We start from the raw sequence: 23689 nt of genomic DNA on the forward strand, positions 1-23689 counted from the left end.
ACAAAAAGACTGCTAGCCTTGACCTGGGTGACGTGTTCTCTTTTGAGAGTGTTGATGAGCACACTGACATTGCTTAAGAATAAAAGTACAAGATAAGGTTCTTTAATTTAATTTATTTAATTAGACACTTTTTTTTCTTTTTTAAATCAAACATTGCTTACAACATTTCTACCCAGTTAGCATGAGACATTTTCATATGGGCATGCTACAAATAAAAGCTTTTAAACCAGTGTCTTAACTTTATGTAAACCAGACAAGACAACATGCATGTTGTTATTATTCAACTGGATTGACCATACAACAACTCTTACAAAGTACATTTTACAACATGTTGTATTCCTGGGATATAGATATGCACAACACTATTGTACATGAAAATACACACATCACAAAATGGCTTTGATAAAAAACCAAAAAGCTGCACTAATACCAGTAGTTTACCATGTACAGGACTTGGTTTTCTTCACTAGATGAGCCAAAAACCACCACCAGCCTATGCAGCACTGATGCTCTTACCACCACACAGGTCTATGTGACAGCATAACAGACAGCAGTAGATACAGTTCACAGCTCCTCTCCTCCCAACCAAGCCTGGCTGTCATATGACACTAAAGACTGATATAGAGTCTCTCTTGTCTGATTGCCTCCATTCCTGTCATTGCCTCTCTCTCCATACCCCATTGACCTTCCCATCAGTCGCTCCATGTAGTCACAGTTCTGGTGAAGGAAAAGAATATGGTCCAAGTGCTGGGGCCCCAGCGTGGCCCTGCGTTGAGCAACAGGAGACTCTCTGGGAGCGAAGGCTCTGTCAGCAGGCACCGCAGTAGCAGGGATGGCCAGATATTTACGGGCAAGCCTAGCCACAGCAGGGAAGCGACGCTCCTTGGAGCGCCACCAGTGGAGAGGAGACAGACTGCGTTTGCAGAGTGGCTCTGCAATGTAGTTCTCTAGTTGTTGGTGGATCTCAGGCATTCGCTCTGTGGGGTCCTCTCCTAACAGAATGTCGTACATGCTTCGGGACACTGGGCTGATTTGCTTATGAGGGGTGGGCTGCAAGTTCACTTTTAATGGGCTAGACAGTCCTGTTACTGTACTCACTCTCTTGGGACCATTTGCAGAGCTGCAGAGTGAGCCTTCACCTCGCCCGTCTTTACTCACTTGAGACTGGGTTGTCATGGAATTCACCTTTGGTTGTAGCACAATAACGTCGCCGTCTTCATTCGATTCAAAGGAAACGGGTGAATCCAGCGGTGCGTCTCTTGACTTGACTAAGTTTTCAGATCTCATAATCATCGCTCCCCCTTCTCTTCCCTCCTCATATTCATCCTCCTCTTCCTTCTCAACTCCTCCTTTATCACTCGGAACGCTTATTTCACCGTCCTCCATTTGTGCTTGAGCAGATAATAGTTCTTTCACCTTATCGTGCAGTTTACTACGTGCATAGGGGCTGAGGAAGCGCAGCTCCTTAAACCTGGGGTCCAAGAATGAGGAGAGAATGGCAGGGCTGTCCAGCAAGGCCTCCTCTTCACCCAGCCTCCATCGTCGTTCCATCCCAGACAGCACTCTCTCCATGACCCCCCGAGCCACAGTGCAGCTGCTCTCTGCGATATGTTGCGCTAGAACACGGGATACACCATGCAGGCATGGCATGAGGGCAGAGATGGGGGCGTTTATGTCTTCACTCAAAAAAGAGGAAGCGATGCGCACTGTCCTAAGCACAGGTACCAGCTCCTGTAGGAGCCGCCACTGGTGGTCCGCCAGATTTGGAGCAGCTTTCTGCTCTTCTAGAACTGAGCTCACCACCCACTTCAGCTCTAGCAGGCTCTCACACATTTCAATGGCAGTTGCCCAGCGTCCTGGATCATCCAAGACCAAACAAGCACCTGCTTTATTTGCAGCCTGTGCTTTGTGGCTCAGTGCCATGGCAGCATGTGAATCATGCTGGAAATGTGAGATTATTCTACGGACCTCTGTAAGAGACTGTCTGACTGGCTCCATCCACAGTCCTTCCTGAATGCAAAGTTTGAGGGCTTCCCCTGCACAGTGCAATGTTACCCAGCCCTCTGGGAGATTCTGAGGTGACTGGCTTTGACCAGAAAAATTATTTAGATTTTCTCTATCAAGTCCCATATTCTTAATTCCTCTGGCCTCAGAGGGAGTATAGGGAGTGTTGTGCACAACACAGAAAACAAAGTTCTCAGGGAGATTGAATTCAGAGAGAATTGCCTTCAGGGTGTCCCCAAATAGAGTGAATCTACTTCCATTGACCTCCTCTCTGAAATCTGGCATGGGACGGGTCTCTAGCACACAATGGGCCGAGCGCCAGTTTTTGTCAACAAAATGTGCACTTACAGTGAAGAAGAGTCGACCGCCTCCTCCCACTTCACAGCCGGCTACTGATTGCCAGTATTCAGTGCAAAGAGTTAGGCCATGAGGTGCCAGGCCAGACTGAAGATACTGCTGAAGGTGCTGTTTGACAGCATCATAGCGATACCAAAGAAGGCTGCCAAGCTGAGAGGGTGTTGGCACCAGGTAGTGTGGTTCTAAGCAGCTCAATAAAAGACGAAATCCCTTCTCCTCCACCACAGACAGTGGTTGCAAGTCTCTAAACACCATTTCTAAGATGAGGTCAGTAAGGACCCCAACACGCTTGTTACTGCATTCCTTGATACCTTGTTTTTGATATTCCTTGTTTTTACTAACGCTGTTGTTCACACTGTATGGTAATTCAGTGTGTGAGTTTGAGGGGTCCAGATCTGGGTTGGAGACAGGTACTGCATTTGCGGCACTTCCTACATCTGGGTTAGCAAATGTGGTTCGTGCACGTTTGGGTTCCCCTGGTTCAGCAGAAATGTCAGCATCCTGTTGCTCTTCCTTGATAATTACGGTCAAAGCTGGCTGAAACATGCAAGTGTTGGCTGTGGTGGAGCTAGGCTGGGCCACTGGCTGGAGTGATGTGGCTGGGATCGGGGCCACCATGGTGCTATCACTGTCTCGTATACCATGTCTGCGGACAAGATGCTCCCTCATAGAGCTTGTGCTATTATGAAAAGACAACTGCCTCTTACACACATTACACTCAACATGGTTCCCATTCAGTTGGGTGTAGTAATTCCAAACTTTAGATGTGCGTCGATCATTTGATATGTACAGTGGTTGAGTAGGTCCTGCTGCTCCACACTCTCCTCTCTTCTTTGTATTTGGGTCCAGACTGCTGGATCGGGGGAAGCCTGGGAAATTCATGGGTGATGAGAGATCACTAGAAGATAAACAGATGTGTTTCTTTGTTAGGTGCTGTTTGCTTTATAGTTTATTCATACATATACAAAGGTACGTTTGAGATTTTGATGATTTGATGGAGCTTCAATCAATTATGATAAGATATTCAAAGAAAAATGATTTCATTATTTAGGCAGATTTACAGTAATTTCTAATATTATATGTGAATACCCCTTGATTCATACGACCTTAATGAGACAAAACACATTGTTCCGTGTTTTTGTGTCAAGAAGAAGCGCATGAGGAAATGGCAACGTTTTTGGTCAGCATTTCTGATCTCTCTGCCTAATAAAAGTTTCCCAAGCTGATCACTGACCAACATAATGTGCAATATGTATAAAGATTCAATCTGAACCGCACATATATATTTACCTTATTTTGGAATTACGACAGCGCAAATCAAGACCATGGTCGAGACCCTTGAACGGGAACTGAAATGCTGATTTTGGGTTGCATTAAAAGTTGAAGTAGGCGTCTGAAAAACGAGAAAAGAAAACAATTTGCTCCAATGAATAATGCATTAAATATTAAGTGGTAGCAGTGTTGTCTTATTGTGTAATAGTTTTTTTTAAATATATATATATATATGATGATTGTCCACATCCTTGGTAACATTAAAACACGTTCGATCATCCCAAACTTCGTGATTCTTGCATTATGAATTACATATAATTTAGACTATTATTTTTGTACACAATATAATATTAACATATTAATTTAACCCAGTTTTAATGCTTGTGATTTTGCAGTTATCTTTATTTTACCCATGATCATGTTTTTCCGGTACCGCTAATACGGCTTTACTTCCAGGTCTCAGACAATAGGTCTGCTCGATTTGCACAAAGAGCTAGGGAAAATGCAAGACAAATCAGAAAGCAAAAGTCGTTTCACGCAGTAATGGCAGACAGTAATGACTGTCTCATTTGACTCTGATCACATTTGACGCTGCTGCAATGTATATAAATCAAAGGTCATAAGGGCGGCGGACTCAGAAACCTAAAACCCATTTCAAACTCCGCCCCGCCGGGCAACAACTACGCCTAACCAGATAAGAACGTGTTTCAAATCACGCGCACACAAAAAGACGTGAGATAATCTGTCTGTACATGAAATATACACACAGAGGTTTGGCTGTGCTGCAGTGAATATCCCCTTACGTTGCATACGACTTTTGTTTCAATAACAATGGATAACTCAGGTAAAGAGAAGGAAGCGATAGCTCTCCTCGCCGAGGCTGATAAAAAGATGAAATCCTCGCAATCAGTCCTTGGATCGTTGTTCGGGGGGTATGTAGCTTCATTACCAGTAGCTCTGACGGCTAGCTAGCCGATGACAGCTGTTTTCATCATGTTGACATAATAGCCAAGCATTTCAAGTCATATTCTTCTTTTTTTAGAGGTTCATCCCGTAAATTTGAGGAAGCTTGTGACATGTATGTGAGGGCTGGAAACATGTTCAAAATGGCAAAGAATTGGAGTGGTAAGATGGGATTTGGTTGAAAATTAATAATTTAAAATGTGGAGGATCTGAGTTGACAGCTGCAAATACTTTGTTTCAGCTGCTGGCAACGCATTCTCCCAATCTGCACGCCTTCACCTGCAGATGCAAAACAAACTTGATGCAGCCATCAACTTCATTGATGCTGGCAATGCTTTCAAAAAAGCGGACCCACAAGGTACTTAACATTACTCTGTATTAGATCTTCTCCTATTATGTGGGGTGTCATACCCGGTTTTAGCAGTGGCGTAAGATAGTCAAGGGCCCGGGTGCAAATATTTGTGATGGGCTCCACATTATATGAATCTGTCCCATTACTTTTAGTGCCCTGAAATAGCGGGACTATGTATAAAAAGTGTTGTCATTTCCAAATGATGAAACCAATATCTGAGAATCTCTACTTTAACCTCATAGTTATTGTTTGAGTATAGAGCCAAACGAAGAAAACATGCTTCACTTTCCCATTACTTACGCAGGGCACTGTAAGTAATTGTATGTACTTTTCACCTCCGTAGAGGCCATCAATTGTCTGAATCTCGCCATTGAAATTTACACAGACATGGTAAGAACATGGCAGTATTTCTACATTTGTGACCTGTGAAAACTCAAACCGGCCTATTATGATAGAAATGTGTGCCTGGTGCCCATTTTAAGTCTAACTGTAAGGTATGTTGATATTTTCACCTGATTATTTAACTTATTCTTGTCTGCAGGGCCGTTTCACAATTGCAGCTAAACACCACATATCTATTGCTGAGATCTATGAGACGGAACTGGTAGATGTTGATAAGGTCAGCCATTAAATCTTACAGAACATGATATTTTTCTATATAAACCAGCCTAATACTGATGTAGTGTCGTTTTAATTTTTCATGAGAGGCCATAATTGTGGTATGTTTACATCTACAGGCTATTGCTCACTATGAACAGGCAGCAGATTACTTCAAAGGGGAGGAGTCCAACAGGTATTCTGATGTGAAGTCAATCTCTCATGGATAGTTGGTTTATTTCAGTTAACTTCTCAATGTTTTTTTAATTGACTCCTGCCTTGTCCATCTAACTGCAGCGCTGCAAATAAGTGCCTTCTCAAAGTGGCCACCCATGCTGCTCAACTGGAACAGTACCAGAAAGCCATTGAAATTTATGAGCAGGTGTGCATACAGTATTTACACAAGGACAGTATGGAGTATAACACTGTCTTTACCAAGTAGGCTTACTACTTTTGTGGACTTTCTCAATTGTGTTCTGAGTTTGTTTTGTTTTTGTTTGACTGCTTAGATTGGAACGTATGCAATGGACAGCACCCTTTTGAAATATGGTGCGAAAGATCACTTCTTCAAAGCAGCACTTTGTCACTTCTGTGTGGACATGCTTAATGCAAAGGTGACAAGTCTTTAATTCTGTATATCTTAACCAGATGAACAGTTTGCCTTGAATGCACAAGTCTCACTTTGCTCTCCTTACTTGTCTACCATCAGCTGTCTGTACAGAGGTATGAGGAAATGTTTCCAGCCTTCTCAGACTCAAGAGAATGCAAACTGGTTAAGGTGGGTCGATACAGTATATGATATGTTACTTGTTTGTTTTTTCACTACAAATACAGCATTTTCTCTCAGCATAGTGGCAACATTTCATTTGTGTGGGCAAGTGGAATGGTCTTTAGTGTCCGCTTTATTGAACTTAAAGGGGACACAGACTATGGCACAATACAAATGCATTAGAACAAGATCCTAATTCCTTTCAGATACCTTTAAAAATGTTTCTAGTTAAACATGCCTATCATTATTAAAATAAGTATCGTAATAGCCTGCACTTTTGTAAGTATCACTAATGTCTGACTAGAGACCAAGGATTAAACATGACATTTCCTGAGGGATAGGTAATGTACAGTATCTGTATAAAATGAAAAATGTATCTGCCCTGTATTTTTTAACAGAAACTTCTAGATGCTTATGAGGAACAGGATGTTGATGCATTCACTGATGCAGTAAGTTTAGCCTTTTCTTTATCTTATTTTAATTTCATTTGGGATTGACAATTATATGTTGTGTATGCTTTTGTATATGTCAACATCTTTTTGTTGTTAATGTTTCTGTTTTCTGAACTCACAATTTTTTTATTTGAATATAAATAATGCTTTTGTTCCTTGAACCTGTTCTCCTTCTCTAATAGGTGAAGGACTTTGACTCAATCTCAAGACTGGATCAGTGGAATACCACCATGCTCCTGAGAATCAAGAAAACCATACAGGATGATGAGAGTGACCTTCGCTAATCTTTACTAATGCCTCAGAAAAAAAAAAAATCATTTCCCTTTAAAATCCTTGATCTCTACAATGTATAAGTGCACATTCCTGAATAACTTCTTCCTTTTGATTTCTTTCTCCTGTCTGTATCATTCTTTAATCAGGATATATATTTGTGTAGGCCTAATCATATATCACTTGTTGATGTATTGTCATTGTCAAGCAATAAGGGTTCTGGCCCAGACTCCATAAAACACTACCCTCAAAAACCTTTAGAATCGTATCAGGTAGATAAAGAAAGGATAGCTAGCCTAGCCCATCTGAACATTATGGATAGTAGCATGTTGTAGCTGATGTTAGTTATATGTTGTTTTCTGTCACAGTAACAATATCAAAACTAACAGCTTTAAACTGGTTAGTTCAATATAGATAATCTGATCTTGTTTAATCAAAAACATCAAGGGGGCTACTTCATTTATTTTAAGTTTGCCCCTTCTTATTTGGATGACCTTAGCCATTGGTTAATTACACTGTCCTTGATTTACACAATATCAGTCTCATAATCCAAAGAAATTTCAAATGATCATTGCATTGAAAATAGTTTTTATGCAGATACATGGGCATCTTATATTAGGTTTAAACTTTGGGAGAGGTGGTAAAATTATTTAGGTCTCCTTTCTCCTTGTATTTTTCTTCAAAAGATTTGTTCTATGTCTTTAGGTAGACTGTATGCGGATACATTTCATTGGAATTATTTGCTATTAGAGTTCCACATACACACAAAATATGAAAACATTAACCCTTATTTATTCACCTAATAATTGCCAATATTTATGAACCTTTATCCATGGATGTTGGTTGTCACCCTACCCAATGTAATGTTTATGTATTATATTTAATTCTTCATTTTGATCTCAATTAGAAAATATGCTCTGCTTGATTTTCAAGAGGTAGCATGCATAGAAATTGTTATGCTCAGAAATTTATTATCCTGTGAAGTATCTTCATGTTTGCAGTTAACCTAGAGAAAATAACTAAGTCAATGATCTATAGATGTTGTTGTCCTCCTATCTGATTAACAGTATAGTGGTAGGACTAAAGCCAGGTGACTTGATTCACCTGTTTGGTCAAAATACATTGAAAAATTCAGATTCTAGGTATGTTACGCATCAGTTATTCATCGCAGGAACCTACTAATGCCTTTAATAAAAAAGAATGAAAGTGACTTTTCCTCATGTTTTTGGTGTTATTTTCGGTTACGGAAATATTTATACCTGTCATATTTCCACTCAAGGCTCTCAGTAATTTGGTATTCTAGCACCAAGAGACAAGTCAAAAACAAAAAACAACTGCACTCATTTTGGCATTACTGGTAGTGGACTGCCAGCTCAAGGCCCCTTTCAATATGTAAAGACACGACTGTCTGCAATGCCTATAATTGAGAACGATCGTTGAAAGTTACTTTACAGCAAACGTAATGACCATCAAGGTTTTTTTATTTGAAGTGGCCAATAATGTTCATGCATTGAATAAAAGGGGAGAGATGGGACATTGTGATTTGTTTTATTTGTGCATTTTTGACAAATTAAGGCTTTAGTCAACATATCAAATATTTTCTATTATTTGAACTAAACTTTATTTATTTATTTATTTTTTACTAACCCTAACCTTAACCCTTCCACAAATATTCCTCCTCAATCATCGTCTTCCTCCTCCTCTTCATCTCCATCCAGGCCCTCTGTCTCCTCTTGGGCAGCTCTCTGCTCCTCCAGGGCTGCTTTTAGTGCCTGCTCCTCCTCCAGACTGGGGTCCAGGGCCTCTGTGATTTCTGGCCCGCTGGGGTATTCCCGCTGGGGCATTTGTGGAACAGTTGGCGTATACCCTTCCCCAGCAAATTTCATGCCCCAGCCAATGTATATGTTCTCAAACTTCCTAAATGAAGGAATAACAGTTAACAACTGTGATATTGCCCATCTAAACCTAGACAATGACAACAAAAGTCATAAACCATGCTATGTCTAGTGTTGTACAATTCTGGAAATCAAGATATTACAATGCATCTTACTTTCCAGTGGCATAAGCATACGCCCCTGGCCAGAGGTTGGAGCGCAACACAGCAATAGCAAACTGAGAGATCAGGGTGGAGGACATCTTGGAGCTCCAGGGAGGGGTGCTAGAGATCTCTGCAATGCACAGCAGCAAGAAGTCCAAGTGAGTTTTAACCACAGAAAGGAGCCAGAGTGTGGAGCAGTGGCATTGTCTCTAGGTTCTAATCCACCCATTTACTCTTCCTCCTCATCTGTCATCTGCCCTCTCACTTCCCTGCTATCTCAATAAAGTGTGTAAAATCCCCCCTCTAAAAATACACAGGTTCATTACAGGGACATCATGCAACCCTACCACCAGCAGCATGAGTGAAAATGATGGTTGTTGATGAACACAGACTGAGATGGCTGACCTGCGTCCTCAGACAGTGGAGTGAGGAGGGGAGGCCCCACTTCTGGCTCAGGCTCATCAGGCTCCTCCTCCTTCTCCTCCTCATCTGCTTCCTCATCAAAGTCATCCTCAGGCTTCTCAGCCAGGTTTACCCAAACACAGCGACCCTAGAAGAGGCCATGCTATTATTCACAGGGCACAATGGGAAAATAACACATGCAAAAAACGGAGATATACCTTACAGAAGTCATTATTTGAGCTGCCTGTGTCTGTAATAACTTACCTGTTGCAGGATGTGCTGGACATGATGCACCCAGGTGGATAGAGATTCTGCCATCTCAGGGACAGCAATGCCCTCAAAGTCAGGATTCTCCTCAAAGCTGTCTCGGGCTCCCTCCTCTTCCTCTTCACCTTCCTCCTCCCCAAACTGATAGAACCCTAGGGGACTGACTTGCGTGCCGGCAGAGATACGAGCAATTTGGGCTCGCAAATAGTTGGCCTCATTGCCAGGGAAAGGGGGATAACTGATGATAGGTGCATCCATTCTCCCTGTGAAGAATTTGCGGATCTGGCGTGCAGCTGTGATCTGTGCAGGACTGACAGCAGGCAGCCTCATCCAGGGAAGGCCAGGCTCTCTGCACACAAAGTAAGTAAACTTGTTCACACCTGTGCGGTTGTCTTCCTTTGGCACTACGGGTGGTGGCTTGTATGTAGATCGTGGGAGAGGGTCAATCTAAAAGGCAAACAGAATAGATCACCATTTCATTGAATATAAAATGTAATTTTTTAGCATAAATCAAATTGATTTCTCAATTATTGTGAATAATACAAAAATAAATGATCAAATCAGTCACATTTAATAATCACTGTTTTCATTGGAACATAATACAGATTATTTTTTTTAGTAACTCACCACCTCCACCACCTCAGCCTCCTCATCATCATCCCGAGCATCCCCATTTCTTCCCTCGTCTTCTGCTGTTTCCTCATTACCCTCCTCCTCCTCCTCCTCCCCCTCCCTGTACTCCCCCTCAGCAACAATATAGTTGCCCTCTGTGCCCAGAATCTTGCCCCAGAGGCGGCAGCGCTGCAGGGGTTGGGAATCCACCAGATGCTTGAGTGCTAGGAAGACCCTTTGCATCTCCTCTCTGCCCAGGCCCACCCCAGCCTGCTCCAGGAAAAAGCCAAGCTCACCCACATTAGGGAGGGGTGTTTCAATCTAGTGAGAGACAAGACATTCACAGAAATGATTGATCAAGCCAAGTCACTACTTTGTTGTCTCTCAAGGTATCTTTGGCTCCTGACTATCTCCAGCTTTTCACATTATATCGTTGCCTAGCTTAGTTCATGAATGTGAAAGGACTCGTCCTACCAGTTCCTCCTCTTGGTCACCGTCGTCACCGCCTCCCCGAGAGAACAGCAGCCGCTGCTGCTCAGCAAGGATTTGAGCAGCTGGTGTGATCGGCATGTCTCGCAGGGTGTTCTGCTTGTCTTGCAGCAATCCCCGCTTGACCTCACGACTCATGTCCTCAATAACATCGACCACATTTTCTGGACGCTCATCCATCACCTTGGTCAGTAACCGTGCAAGATGGTCATAACTGAGAAGTATTTGAGAATACAGTGATGTATCAGTGATACTGTATTCACGTGACAATATGGTTTAACCACACTAGTCTTAGCTGTTATAAGCAAGGGGAGGGAATAGACTATATTATCACTGTGGACAGTGCACTTGCTTTGTGAGGTTTTATTCGCACTACTGCAGTTGCACACTGCCGGCTATACCCCCCATTCACAACACTGGTGTTGAAAGTGGGATGGTAGCTGTGAGCATGTCCACTTAAGGAATTTGAGATAGTGAAGCATAGGGACACTCATCAATGGAGGTAGCATAATGACAATAGCCTGAGCCAGCAATGTGTTACTTGCAAGCACTGCTAAGGCAGTCATATGCTATGTAGGCTGACTTTATGGGGTTGGTTCACTCTCTTTGGGAGCTGGGGACCCGGTGTCATGTCAGTTCTCTTGTCAGATCGTGTTCCCATTCTATTGATTGCAATATTAAGAGGTAGCTAAGGCAAAACATAATTGATGATGCCTTATTTACATGTCACCATTGCATTCCAAGTGTTTTATGCATTTTTAAGAATATTTTGCAAAAGAGTATGATAACATTAATATTCATGGTCGACATCAACCGTAATTAGTCATCATGAAATTGCTTTGGAGGATCAAGTGTCATAAGTGTAAGGCACTATCATTCTTATTTTACAATAATTGTCATTAGATTACTCTTAAAACACAGTGTCAGATCAGGAACACTATCTGACACACCACCAGGGATCAATTCCCACTAGAGTCACACGCTAACCATCACGATAACAAATTCTCTTAACTATACTCAAAATAGGAACATGACATCCCATTTGGGGTGAAAAACCAGCATCAAGTACTCACAGGTTGAGGTTACTTTTCGTACTATTCTTAAGCATAAATGCCTTGAAGCAGATAGCCGTTTGCTCCCGTTGGCTGTTCAGTGCTCCCTCCTGAGACTCCATCTCTCGGTTGAGCGCTTGACAACAACAAAAAACCGTTTTTAACCTTCCAGTTAAATTTTAATCTAACATTCGGCACACTGTCAATGCCCAAAACTTTCGCTAAAACTACAAATATCTCAACCGATAGCTTGTAAAACTAGCTATCGGTAACCAAGTTCCTTCCCAGAGAAACTACGACGCATGTTGCTATGGTAAACAAAACGGTTGCTATGCTGGTGGTACTGCTTGTATCAAACCATCGTCCAATCAATCAATGAATCCCCTGCCAGTGGACCTGAAAAGGACAAGCTAATGTGTCTTTTAAGACTCGGAAATACGAGTGGGAAAAATATATTTGAACGGCCCTCCAACTCGTTATTTTAAGTAGGAAACTCGGGGATCATATGGTGCATTCATGACCCACTCAGAAAATCAAACTAGTTCGTAAATTTCTCATTGTCCAATTAATGAAAGAATTGTCATTATTGAATCCAGCTACTACAGTAGGCTACACAGTATACTGTAGGTCACAGAATTCTTCATATTCATCTTCACACGTTTTTAAAGTGCACTTGAAAAAAAACAGGAGACAAAAAACAGGTACACATTTTATTCTGTACTCATGACATTTTTTTCTATGATGATTTTGAAACAAAAAATAGGTACATTAGCCCTACATAGCTTCTCCTTTTTTTTTTCTTCACAAATACAAGTCCACATTGTATTTTGCATTATTAACAAATCCAAAACTAAAGACCCCGGACAAACCCTAACCCCAACTGAATAGCTGCATTGCATTCATACATTTGCTCTGATGAGGCATCATTCTGCCTCTCCCGTGCCAGTCTCGGGTTCTGTGGTGCTGTCTTCTGTGACATCTTTTAATTGGTCATTGCCATCTGAAGGTTCAGTATGCAACTCCTCCATTGGTTCCTCTATTGAGTCAGTGGGAACTGATGTGGAGTTTTCATTCACATCTGGCAATTCCACCTGATAGAAACATAACTGATTTGTATTAATCTATTCAATACTTTACCCTTTTGAAAAATCCTGCATGACAACAATCACTGTAACACAAATAAAAGTAGACTTGATTTACCTGTGAAACTGTCTCTCCTGTTCCCTCTTGACTAGTGGGGTCTGTCTCTCCTTCCTCCATGGCCTCCTCTTCTTCTTTCCTCATTGGCAGACATTGCTGAGCTGGTGGTTCTGGATCTTTCACTGGTACTGAGAGAGGTTCTGCTTGTACTGCAGGGGTTGCAATGGGTGGCTCAACCTATGTTGTGAAAAAGAAGGTGGTGTAGAGTGGAAAAAAGTGATAAGGAATGAGGGACGGTGTTTCATTTAGCATTTTAACAGGAAATATGTTTGTGACAATATGGTTGCCATCTGTGTTCCCTGTGTCTATTACCTCTCTCTCCACTACAGGCGCCATTGGCTCAAGCTCAGGCACTGGCTCCTGTGGCTTGTTATTAGCCTCCAGGACTGCCATGATAGAGGCAGGTATGTGGGCTTGCTGTAACACAAGGGTTAGAGACTGTGGTTAAAAACAGAGAGACCAAAAATAAGATTAAAAGGTGGGATCAATAAGTACGATGGTAACAGACAAGACATCACAGGAACTATAAGCAGATGAGTCAAGCTCAGGTAACTGACTTTAAGCAGTGTCCAGGTCTATTAGCATTACACAACAATCCAAGAGCCTCAAGATGTTAGAGAGAGATTCATGAGTGAATGATGCTACCTGATGGGGGGTGAAAGAGTGGACATGCTGAAGAAGAGGCTCCCTCATCTCCGGGCATCGCTCAAACACACTGGTAAGCTGAGCATGAGGCAACTGGAGGAGCACACTGTAGGACTGGGGCTTGGTACGTTGACAGCACTTGACAAAACCCTCCCACACCTTGGGATACTTCCACACCTGCACAACAAACAGGACCAATACAGGGCAGGTTACCTACATTCTGCAAAATATGAATTTAGGCAAATATGAAGGCAAATATTAATTGAAAGTTTTGCATCACTGTGCTCAAATGTGTGTTAGTTTAAGAAAGGAGCTTCAAGGCTAAAGACCTGCTTGACAATGAGGCGCGACAGGATGTTCATGACAAAGCCTCCCAGGCGTGGATACATGGTGAGGGACTGGATGACCGTGCGCATCAGCAGCATAGGAAGAGGACTCTGCTCCATCAGCTGCTGCATCACCACCGCCAGCACCTCCGACGTGTACACGTTCCTCTCCCCAAAGCACAGGTTGGTTGCTGCAGACACAAATAAATTACTCTCAACAGTTCATACATTTCCAACATTCAGAAAAATCTTAAAATTAGTGCAGAGAAAAAGTTGAACAGTTGTGTTGTCATGAAGACAACTTACCTTTTATGATAGACTTCATGTCACACTTCGTTGAGTCAATGTTGTGTAAAGCAATGAGGAGCTCACCAGGGGTAAGAGGGGACATTGAAGAACTACCCTCACCTGATAAGTATAGATGACAAGTGTGATGACAGAACATCAACAGTTATTACACCGTGTTAAAGCTAATCACACAGCATCAGTGGAAGATGAAGGAATCTTACTATGCTGGGTGCCAAGGAGACGGTTGAAGACTTCCTTCACTACAATCGGGTTGAGCTTGATAAGCTTGGGAAGAGCCTGAATCACCTCTTTCTGTACAACATAGCAATAGTAGTGTCAATGCAACACCCACCTATTACTCACGCTGTTATGATGCCACTGTTAGCTACCTAATGAGGAATTATTTTGGTTGGAAAACTTAATCCTTTAATTTTTAGACAGGACCTCACCTTTTCTAGGCCATTGATGACAGGGATCAGGAAGCGAACATCTGGCACTCGTTTGTGGTACAGGTCTCTCACCCTTTCCACCAGTTCTGGTGATGGAGGCACTGCAAAGAAACAGTCCGTTAGAGCCTGTAGAGCTGACGCAATCCCATCTCTCTCCTCATAGCGTAAAGGCCATCTCTGAACAAGTTGGGCAGAGGAGTCAGACAGTGCTTTACCTTTATCTGTCAGAATGTGTAAGCAGCGAGTGACCAGAGTCTCAGCTCCTTTTGGACAGTTTTCAACTAACAGCAGCAGATCGGGAGAGTTCATCCCCATTCCACGGATCTATTGGACACGGAGAACAACTCATTAACCTGGAGTGCTGGCCAAACACTGGAGCAGAAAGAGCCATGACAAAACAGAGCAAAGAAGGATAAGAGGCTTACAGGCTGCTCTATCACCCGAAGCACACTGCGCTTGATGTCAGCAATGGCCTCCGTGTAAACGGAGGCCAGCTCATGCACTAGGCGGTGGTTGAGAGGCAGGAGGGAGAGGTAGAGGTACAGGCATTGTCTCACTGTCTCCTCTGTCCAGGGGGAGGCCACCTCTGTGTGGAAGTGAGAAAGGTGTACAGTGAGTAAAAATGCCATTCAAAAAAGAGACATGGTGTGTGTGTGTGTGTGTGTTTAAAAGGCCTATGTGTAAGCCAAACCTGTGTCTTTGTCAGCCCCGAAGAGTAACGATGGAGGATTGGGATGTACAAGAAGCTGCATGTAGTTAAGGGCAAACTTCTCAATGTAGTCCCTCAGTTGATCCTTCTCATACATCCGCTTAATGAAGGCCAGCGCGTTGGAGCGCACCTGGACATAAAATACACAATGAGAACATATGCCATGGATAATTCATTAACCAAACAGTAACTCAGAAGTACAGCATTTTATTTTAATTTTATGTTAATAATTATTCAATCTATGGGATGTCATGGGATCAGGAATATGGAGGATGACGAGTCACCTTCTCTTTTTCATGTGAGCTGAGGTCCAGAAGCACATGGAGATACTGGAACTGCCTTGAGGGGCGCTTTATGATCAGCTCCTTCAGAGTAGTCATGCCCAGATACACCCGTGACTAACACAACAAAACAAGAATCACATCAGTCTCATGACAGATTATTGATTATTTCGACACCGTGTCAGGTTTGAAGATACCATCACCAAAATTCTCATTACCTCATCTTCACAGTAACGTCGTATTACTTCCAACGCTGATTCAGTAATTACAGGAGCCTCCAGCACAAGCTTTGTAAAAAGTCTGAAAGAAGGGGCAGCAATAAACAAGAGGGTTAGATTAGGAGAGATTAAACAAGCGAGTATGAGAAACAGGAGGGCAGATTTAGGGATTTTCACTCAGATTTCCATTGATCATTATGACAGTTTTCACTTAGTTTCATCTATACATTTCTATTTAACTGCATAGCCATTAAAACTGTGTACACACAAAAATAAGATGATGTTTCTCACCCATCCCTCTGCTCTGGCTTCTCCTGCAGGCCAGACAGCAAAGTGAAGAGGCAGTGATCATAGCTGTCCAACAACCCAGTTGGCTGTTGACTGAGGTAAGTGTTGTACTCTTGGTAGAGAAGAGAAAAGGCCAGGTCGCTCCTGGTCCTTATGTCCTCCAGAATGAACTCCAGCACTTCCTCCTTCATCATCCCCTCGAACTGGGTTACAAGTCTTGATAGAAGCTTCACACGGACCTGCCACACAAAGTTAAGTGTTGTGATTACATTACACACAAGAACAAGTATGTCTATCCTTACATAAAAACTTGATTTGTCTTTCATTTCTCTATTTTTATCTCCCAGAGATAGACATTATATGTGTGGAACACTCACATGGGCCATCCCACTCTGTGCAATAACTTTTTCTGAATTCAGGATGCGTTTGACTGCCAAGTTGGTCAACTTTTCAACCTGGGCATCTGTTAAAGGCTGGATCACATCAGCCAATCTGAACACTTTTTTCCTCCCACTTGCACCTGGTGTTCTAAATATTGCAATAAAAAAAGGAAAAATACAAACAAAGTCATCTATAAGCCACATGTTAAATATGCCATGGTGTGCAAGTGGGTATGTGTGGTAATTGTAGTGATTTAGAATCTCACTTGGTCTGTGTGGAGGGGAGGATGGGTTCAGGGAGCTTTTTGACGAGGGGAGCTTCTTCAGTGGGCTGAGTCTTATCCCCATAGCCTCCCACCACAGAGATGGCTTGACCCAGGGACACAGCTGATCCTTTGCGAATGATGAGCAGGTCTTTTGCACTGGAAGAGGACTCCCCTTCATCCTTGGCCTCTTCCTTCCCAGTGTCCTCTTCACGTGCTTTGCACTGCTCAAGTCCTTGAATTAAATTGGAGAGAAATTGAGGCAGATTTAAGTTAATGCAAGATACTTAGATTGATATTAAAATGAAGACACATTTTTCTATTGATGAAATCTGAGTCAACTTGGTTTACCAAGTCATATTGCTAGATTTGTATCTTTCAACTACCCTCTTCTCCCGCTTTCTAACCTGGTCCAATTCCATTTGCAGTCATCTGTGTGGCCATCAGTCTGGCCAAGTGCTTGATTTGGGCATCCGTGCCTGCAGACTCCACTGGTGTGTATGTGGCCTGGAATGAAGCTGGCATGACATCAGGCAGGTAGACCATGCTGATCAGCACCTGCATGTGAAGGAGCAACACAAGCATGAAGATGGCCTTCACTTGTTGAGTACAATGTCTTAATATATCAGTCTACCACAGCAGCTCACCAGATTGGCAACATTTTCTGGGGAGAGCAGAGGGCGCAGGAACTCAGCAGTGAGGTCAATGGCTGATTGTGCTACTGGCACAGAGGAGGGTTTGGAGACTGAAGGGGGGGCTGGTTCCTCTTTGTCTTCATCATCCTCCATAAGAGCTGGTTCTGAAAGTGTGGCACAAATGTAGGTCAGATCAAAGACTGTATGGAACTGCTTTAATCAGGTAATGAGGAGTTTTTAAAATGTAGTGAATATAAGTCAGAACCTGTGCAATATCTCCTCTCACCCAGCTTGATCTTTTTGCCCTCTGTGTAGGGCTCATGGCGAGGCCTTTTGCGCTGCTCACGTGGCGCTGGTGTGCAGCGGGCTATGTCACTCTGGGACATACCCAGGTCCAGGAGAAGAGTGCCGATTTGACCCTGAAACTCCAGGCTGCAGGGATGCCGGAGCACCGCGACCAAGTGCAATTTTAGATTCTTACGTACACTGCTCACCTGAGACTTGGCCAGGGTTGGGGGTAGGTTGGCTAATGAGAGACAAAAAAAAAAAGAAATTAAACTCTTTGAAATTATATTGAATGCATAATCAGAGACCATGTTTTGTTAAATGTACAAGCTCCATTATCACTGGGGCAGGAAAAATCAAGTTCTGCTTATACATATCAGTGTAGTTCTCAAACATGGAGGAGAGAGGGGTATCATCTGCTAGACAACTGTTGAAGAACGTGTTCAAAGCATCATGAACAAAAGCTTGTGGTCTATGTTTAATATCACTGTAGTGCCATACTGACCATGCAGCGTCTCATAAGCCTGCACCACCTCAGACATAAACATGGGCCGCTGGCGGGCAAGTGTGGCCAGAGAACCAAGTGCCGTGGTCAGGTTGATACTGGAGATTGCAGGGTGGACCATGAACTTCAGCAGCTGCTCCAGTGCAGACTTTCCTTCCTCACACAGGGTATCTGAGGAAAACCCGACAGAGTGTGTCAGATCAAGAGACACAGACTGCATCATTCAGTTCATGCACACATAATCAGAGGTACTGTATGTACTGTGAAACCAACCTACAATCTTTATAGCACAAACAACTCTTTATACTTGGGTGCATATGGAAATTAAAAGTAAGCAGAGAAGTAAAAACTGAATAGAAAATGTCTTTAAGCAATATTTTTTGTCAATAGTCAAAACGTTAATTTTGAATGCCTAAGTTAAATGTGACCCCCTCACCATAACGAATATAGGCATGGTCTTTGGGGATTTTGTCCAAGCTGATATCTCCCTCCTGACGCTTGGGAGTGTCAGAGTCTGATGTCCTCGGTGAGAGGGTGATGATGAGTGACTCTGTAAACTTGATAGCATGAGTGCGCACTCCATCATTCTCAGAATCCAGCAGAGCCAGAACCTCCTCCTTCATCTGAGTCACCATGTCCCAGCATGCTTCCTGCATCTCTGACACAACCTTGGAACGCACCAGCCACTGGCATAAAAACAAACAAAAAACCTTGAATAAACAGCAACACGACACTACATCGCATGGCTCAAAAAGGGCAATAATGTGCAGTTTGAGTCATTCAAATGTGTACCTGCAGTGCCACTTTATAGAGCTGAGTGAGGGTGAGAATAGCCTTCTTCACCACATTGACACTTTCATCCTTCAGCAGCATATTCAGGTTTGCAATCAGTCTTAGCAGAAGTTCATTGTCCCTCTTACTGTTGAGACAAAAACACCCAAAGGTCTTGATAAAAGCTAGCTACACAGCATCTGGTTTCAAGAATTAATTTATTAAACATACATTCATTTGATGTCTGTTGCCAGTGAGTATGCAGTGTGACAGAGACAAATAGGTCTGAACACTCACCATGCTTCTTCAATGAAACCAATGACAAACTTCCTCACATCCATTGACTTATCAGACTGAAAGGCTATGATCTCCTATTGGGAGAGGGGGGCATAATTGTACACTCTGAGTCTATTTACATCAAATCTATGCATGTCTCTGAGGCATACACAGTAAAGAATGCATAAGTGATGATCTTGACACAGCCCTGGTGTTAGCGGAGCAACATACTTACATCTAAGAAATTGTCAAGCAGTGAAGGGTCCTTGTTGATGATCAGCTCCTGGACCTGAATGATGACAAAAGACCATTAAAGAGAATTTTCAGCATGGAGGATTATATCTCACAGGTTTAAAATAAATAAAAGGCTGAACAATTCACATACATGTAGGCTATTCCAAAAAAAATCTTTAATCAGATTTCGTAGTTGAATTTATTACTGGGGACCATAAACTGGCTTCAAGAAAGCACATTACAAACCTGTTTGAGAACTGTAAGTTTACTGTCGGTAGCAATAAGAGCAGCCTGATTCAGAAGGTCCACAACCTGTGTTATAAGTGGGAACAGACATGTTAGGATTGACTGAATAATATCCTGTTGTTATTTTTATTTTTAGCTGAGAAATCTAGAAAAATTAAGTGGTTCTGCGGATACCTTTTCACTGGTGGTCATATCAACAATAGCTGCATCCTCTTCTCCAGTAAAAAACTTTGATGCCACGCTGGTCCTCAGTCCTGAACTTTCTCCACTATTTGAAGCCATCTTCAAAACCTAAAAGTGAGAACATGTTCAATTCTGCGCAACCCCCATTTTCTTCATGGAACGACAGACACTTGAAAACCATAGGGACTACTATAGGAAGATGATTGATAGAGATGGACTTTTGTACTTTTGTAATGTGGTGAAGCAGGTGGGTAACGAACCAAACAGTGCTAGCCATCCATCCTAGGCAAACACCAAATATATTAAATATGCAAGACTCGTGGCTTGATCTATGTGTTCTGTCCCGCTATGTTTTTAGTTCATCTTATCTCAGCAAGTATGAAGTAGTCTGTTTTGGATGGACGTCTATCGTTTAGCTAGCTAGCTTACGTTAGCTACTAGAGCCGGCTAGGGTGTATGTCATCTGTCCGGGAAAAAAGGAGAGATTCCAACATGCAATGAGGAAAATGTATTACCTTATTAGATTGGGTCTTATTTTAGACTGAATAAACAAAACGACGCTGGTGTGACTAAATCATTCTTGTAAACGAGGGGCCAACTTTTGCTAAGACAGTTGACGGAAGCGCTCTATGCAACGGTTTGCAACCAAGTAAGCGTCCGGGTAGAAGTTAAGGCTGTGGATATTCGACCCTACTTCTTGAGATTTTCATAAAATACAACTTTCAAGTGCAGAACATACATAGCTGTAACATAGAAACTAAAATTATTTAACGAAATGTCAGAGTTTTATCAGTCATAGATCTTGATTTTTGCTAAATCTGAATTGATGATGTGTCTTGACAGTGGTCATCCGTAACAATCTCCAAAGGAGGAGGTGCGAATTCAGCCCCAGCGTGGAAAGCGCCACAGAAACAATATAGATACATATAAAGATATAATAGCACCTTACGGACTATCGGTCTATATCCAATGAAGTAGGTGTGCAAGCGCCAGATAAATGTAAAGCGGAGACACAACCATTTCACATTCACCACCAGAGGGGGCATCAAGCGTGCTTAAAGCGGAATTTTTTTTTTTTTTAATATATATATATTTCTCATCAGCCTACCATCGATATGGTCCCAAAATATAATTACTTTGTGTATACAAACCTCTTAGATATCATGGCTGTGAGCTCATATTTACTTCCTAGAAAAAGGAAGTTTGTCTAAGCTTGCTATTAGGGTATCTATGAGGCTCTGTTGTGCAAAATAATAATATTTCGGGACCATGGCATGTCAATGGTGGACTGACAAGAAAAGAAATATACAAAAAGATATATTATTGAGTACAAGGCCCCTGGTGAAGACATCCTTGGACCTCCTGCAGTTTGCCTACCAGGTAGACATTGGTGTGGATGATGCCATCATCTACCTGCTACACAGAGCTCACTCCCATTTAGATAAGGCTGGCAGCACTGTGCAGGTCATGTTCTTTGACTTCTCCAGTGCATTTAACACCATTCAGTCCTTACTACTTGCGGATAAGTTGCTGAGGATGCAGGTGGACTCCCCCATTGTTTCCTGGATTACGAACTACCTGACCAACAGGCCAGTTTGTACGGCTGCAGGGATGTGTGTCGGACTGGGTGGTGAGTAACACTGGCACCCCCCAGGGGACAGTTCTGGCTCCCCTCCTCTTCACCCTCTATATCTCGGACTTCAGGCACAACACAGATACTTGCCATCCGCAGAAGTTCTCGGACAATTCTGCTATTGTGGGATGTGTCAGTGGGGGCCAGGAGACCGAGTACAGAGGACTGGTAGACAGTTTTGTTGAGTGGTGTGAGCAGAACCACCTGCTACTCAACATCAGCCAAACAAAGGAGATGGTGGTGGACTTTAGGAGGACTAGGGTCCCCCTGTCTCCTGTTTCCATCCAGGGAGAGGACGTGGAGGTGGTCGAGAGCTCCAAGTACCATGTTCTACCAGTCAGTGGTGGCCAGCGCAGTCCTGTACGCGATGGGCAGCATCAAGGAAGGTGACACCAAGAGGCTGAACAAGCTTATTAGGAAAGCTGGTTCTGTCCTCGATGTCACCCTGGACACTGTGGAGGAGGTGGCCGATAGGAGGATGAGGACCAAACTCCTGGCCATCATGGACAATCCCTCCCATCCCCTACATGACACTGGCAGAGCAGAGAAGCTCCTTTAGCAACAGATTATTACAACCACATTGCACTAAGGAGTGCTTATAGTAGATCTTTTCTGCCTGCCGCAATAAGACAGTACAACGTCTCCTCCGGCTGCCTCGATCGGGGTGATCAGAGTCAGGCTGGGGGATAAATCATAGGGTGTAAATGATTTTAAATGGGTTAAATCATACTGGACTGTTTTTACTGTATATAATGTTTCAGATGTCTATTTCATTTTATTATTCTATGTCACTTTATTGTATTGTTGTTGTTGTTGTTTGTGATGTGAGCTGCTGTAACGCCTTAATTTCCCCTCGGGGATCAATATCTATCTATCAATTCTGCTTTAAACTTTGCTTCTCCTGGATGTTGTAGGTCGGAAGAACTCACTTATCCGGTGTCCTGCTATATCCGACTCGAGTATGCAGATGCGTACAGTGTGGAAATCCGAATTGGTGTGAAAATGTACTCGGGTGGTTTGATTTTAATTATCGAGTTGAAAAGCGCTTATGGCTGCCTAATGTTAATTGGATAAATACTGTAGTGACTCTCTACATTGCATAAAGCTAGCTCGATACAAACGCATATTAGCTAAATTGCAAACTGCACCCGAAAAAAAGCCATTAAATACATAATTCAGATTATTGCGCAATATCAAAGCCAGCCGATTTAAATACACTTCCGGTTTGTCGAACGCTTCCAAATAAAAACGCTGTCTAATTTCGAATAAAACGTTTATAAATACATATATTGGACAGTTGTTTCATTGATATTCATGCAGTAGCCAAAATCTATTTATTACAAACGATTAACAACAATGTACAGTATCTGCCATACACATTGGGCTATACCAAAAACACCACTGAGTGTGTCTCAATGAAAGTGGGGTGGACAACATTCAGTCCCTTGTAATCTCCAAAACGTTTCTTTCGCGCCTCTTTTGTGGATTTTTTAAATTAGCCAATCTGTCTTGGATTTAACCTGGTTGAGACCAGGCGTTACTAGTTCTGAATGCCTAAACTAATCAAATACTTTGCTTGGGCGGAGCAAAAAAACAAAACCCAGAATTTTGGCTAATCTAAAATTCTCCAGACATCCAAAAGACGCGTGAGAACAACGTGGTTTGGAGGTATGGCTACGCACAAGCTTGGAGTTAACTGGACAGAGCAATGGGAGAATGTGCTCGCCATTTCATGCGATATTACAGTCCAAGAACCCTCTTGGGATTTATTGGCATGATTCAATTATGTATTGGGACACAGATCTGATTTAAACAGGTCTTGGCATGAATAATCCCTAATTTGCCACATCATTTAACTCACAAATTCATCAGTCATTTAAAAATGTATAAATAATTTGTAGGCTATTTTTAGGTTTGTAAGGCTGCTTCAACTTTAATTAACTGTGACAATAAACTGGGGAGTGATGTGTATTTGCAG

General features: G+C 42.5%; 4 protein-coding genes across 5 annotated transcripts; 1 reads left to right on the forward strand and 3 right to left on the reverse strand.

Annotated features, from left to right (window-relative positions):
* Nucleotides 1-98: 98 nt before the first annotated feature.
* Nucleotides 99-4164, reverse strand: zbed4l2 (zinc finger BED-type containing 4-like 2). Its single transcript, XM_083665473.1, has 3 exons — nt 4044-4164; nt 3652-3754; nt 99-3259 (listed from the first exon to the last, which is right to left on the reverse strand). Exon 3 carries the CDS (start codon nt 3241-3243, stop codon nt 565-567), a length of 2679 nt encoding a protein of 892 aa, XP_083521599.1. The 5' UTR covers nt 3244-3259; nt 3652-3754; nt 4044-4164; the 3' UTR covers nt 99-564.
* A 216-nt stretch (nt 4165-4380) lies between these two features.
* napaa (N-ethylmaleimide-sensitive factor attachment protein, alpha a) lies at nt 4381-7822 on the forward strand. Its single transcript, XM_083687625.1, has 11 exons — nt 4381-4565; nt 4676-4758; nt 4838-4954; nt 5292-5338; nt 5490-5567; nt 5686-5741; nt 5843-5927; nt 6055-6159; nt 6255-6323; nt 6713-6763; nt 6949-7822. Exons 1-11 carry the CDS (start codon nt 4465-4467, stop codon nt 7048-7050), a joined length of 894 nt encoding a protein of 297 aa, XP_083543751.1. The 5' UTR covers nt 4381-4464; the 3' UTR covers nt 7051-7822.
* Nucleotides 7823-8715: 893 nt separating this feature from the next.
* rsph4a (radial spoke head component 4A) lies at nt 8716-12018 on the reverse strand (the record flags this gene model as incomplete). The annotated part of the gene is made up of 7 exons (XM_083665411.1): nt 8716-8953; nt 9087-9204; nt 9480-9624; nt 9741-10190; nt 10371-10676; nt 10830-11058; nt 11918-12018. 7 exons carry the CDS (start codon nt 12016-12018, stop codon nt 8716-8718), a joined length of 1587 nt encoding a protein of 528 aa, XP_083521537.1.
* Nucleotides 12019-12592: 574 nt separating this feature from the next.
* sympk (symplekin) lies at nt 12593-22713 on the reverse strand. 2 transcript variants are annotated; one of them, XM_083697434.1, is made up of 27 exons: nt 22641-22713; nt 20070-20186; nt 19896-19961; nt 19651-19704; nt 19437-19510; nt 19161-19287; nt 18805-19054; nt 18369-18539; nt 17865-18104; nt 17591-17742; nt 17351-17501; nt 16947-17178; nt 16678-16828; nt 16304-16539; nt 16013-16094; nt 15798-15911; nt 15496-15643; nt 15230-15390; nt 15020-15128; nt 14805-14905; nt 14577-14667; nt 14374-14475; nt 14071-14258; nt 13742-13918; nt 13409-13513; nt 13097-13273; nt 12593-12987 (listed from the first exon to the last, which is right to left on the reverse strand). In XM_083697434.1, exons 2-27 carry the CDS (start codon nt 20175-20177, stop codon nt 12820-12822), a joined length of 3735 nt encoding a protein of 1244 aa, XP_083553560.1. In that variant the 5' UTR covers nt 20178-20186; nt 22641-22713; the 3' UTR covers nt 12593-12819. The 2 variants fall into 2 exon arrangements, with proteins under 2 accessions (XP_083553560.1, XP_083553559.1); XM_083697433.1 differs by lacking the exon at nt 22641-22713 and adding an exon at nt 20594-20715.
* Between the last annotated feature and the right edge of the window lie 976 nt (nt 22714-23689).

This window comes from Argentina silus, assembly GCF_951799395.1.
Source record: "Argentina silus genome assembly, chromosome: 2".
Taxonomy (NCBI): domain Eukaryota; kingdom Metazoa; phylum Chordata; class Actinopteri; order Argentiniformes; family Argentinidae; genus Argentina; species Argentina silus.

Bases quoted from the DNA above. Each gene is read 5' to 3' on its own strand.
- napaa (XM_083687625.1), top strand. From the start codon at position 4,465: ATGGATAACTCAGGTAAAGAGAAGGAAGCGATAGCTCTCCTCGCCGAG. The intron at 5,742-5,842 runs GTATTCTGATGT...ATCTAACTGCAG, and splicing joins AAAGGGGAGGAGTCCAACAG to CGCTGCAAATAAGTGCCTTC. The intron at 6,160-6,254 runs GTGACAAGTCTT...GTCTACCATCAG, and splicing joins TGGACATGCTTAATGCAAAG to CTGTCTGTACAGAGGTATGA.
- sympk (XM_083697434.1), bottom strand. From the start codon at position 20,177: ATGGCTTCAAATAGTGGAGAAAGTTCAGGACTGAGGACCAGCGTGGCA. The intron at 19,705-19,895 runs GTTTGTAATGTG...GTCATCATTCAG, and splicing joins AACTTACAGTTCTCAAACAG to GTCCAGGAGCTGATCATCAA. The intron at 19,055-19,160 runs GTACACATTTGA...TTTTTATGCCAG, and splicing joins TCTATAAAGTGGCACTGCAG to TGGCTGGTGCGTTCCAAGGT.
- zbed4l2 (XM_083665473.1), bottom strand. From the start codon at position 3,243: ATGAATTTCCCAGGCTTCCCCCGATCCAGCAGTCTGGACCCAAATACA.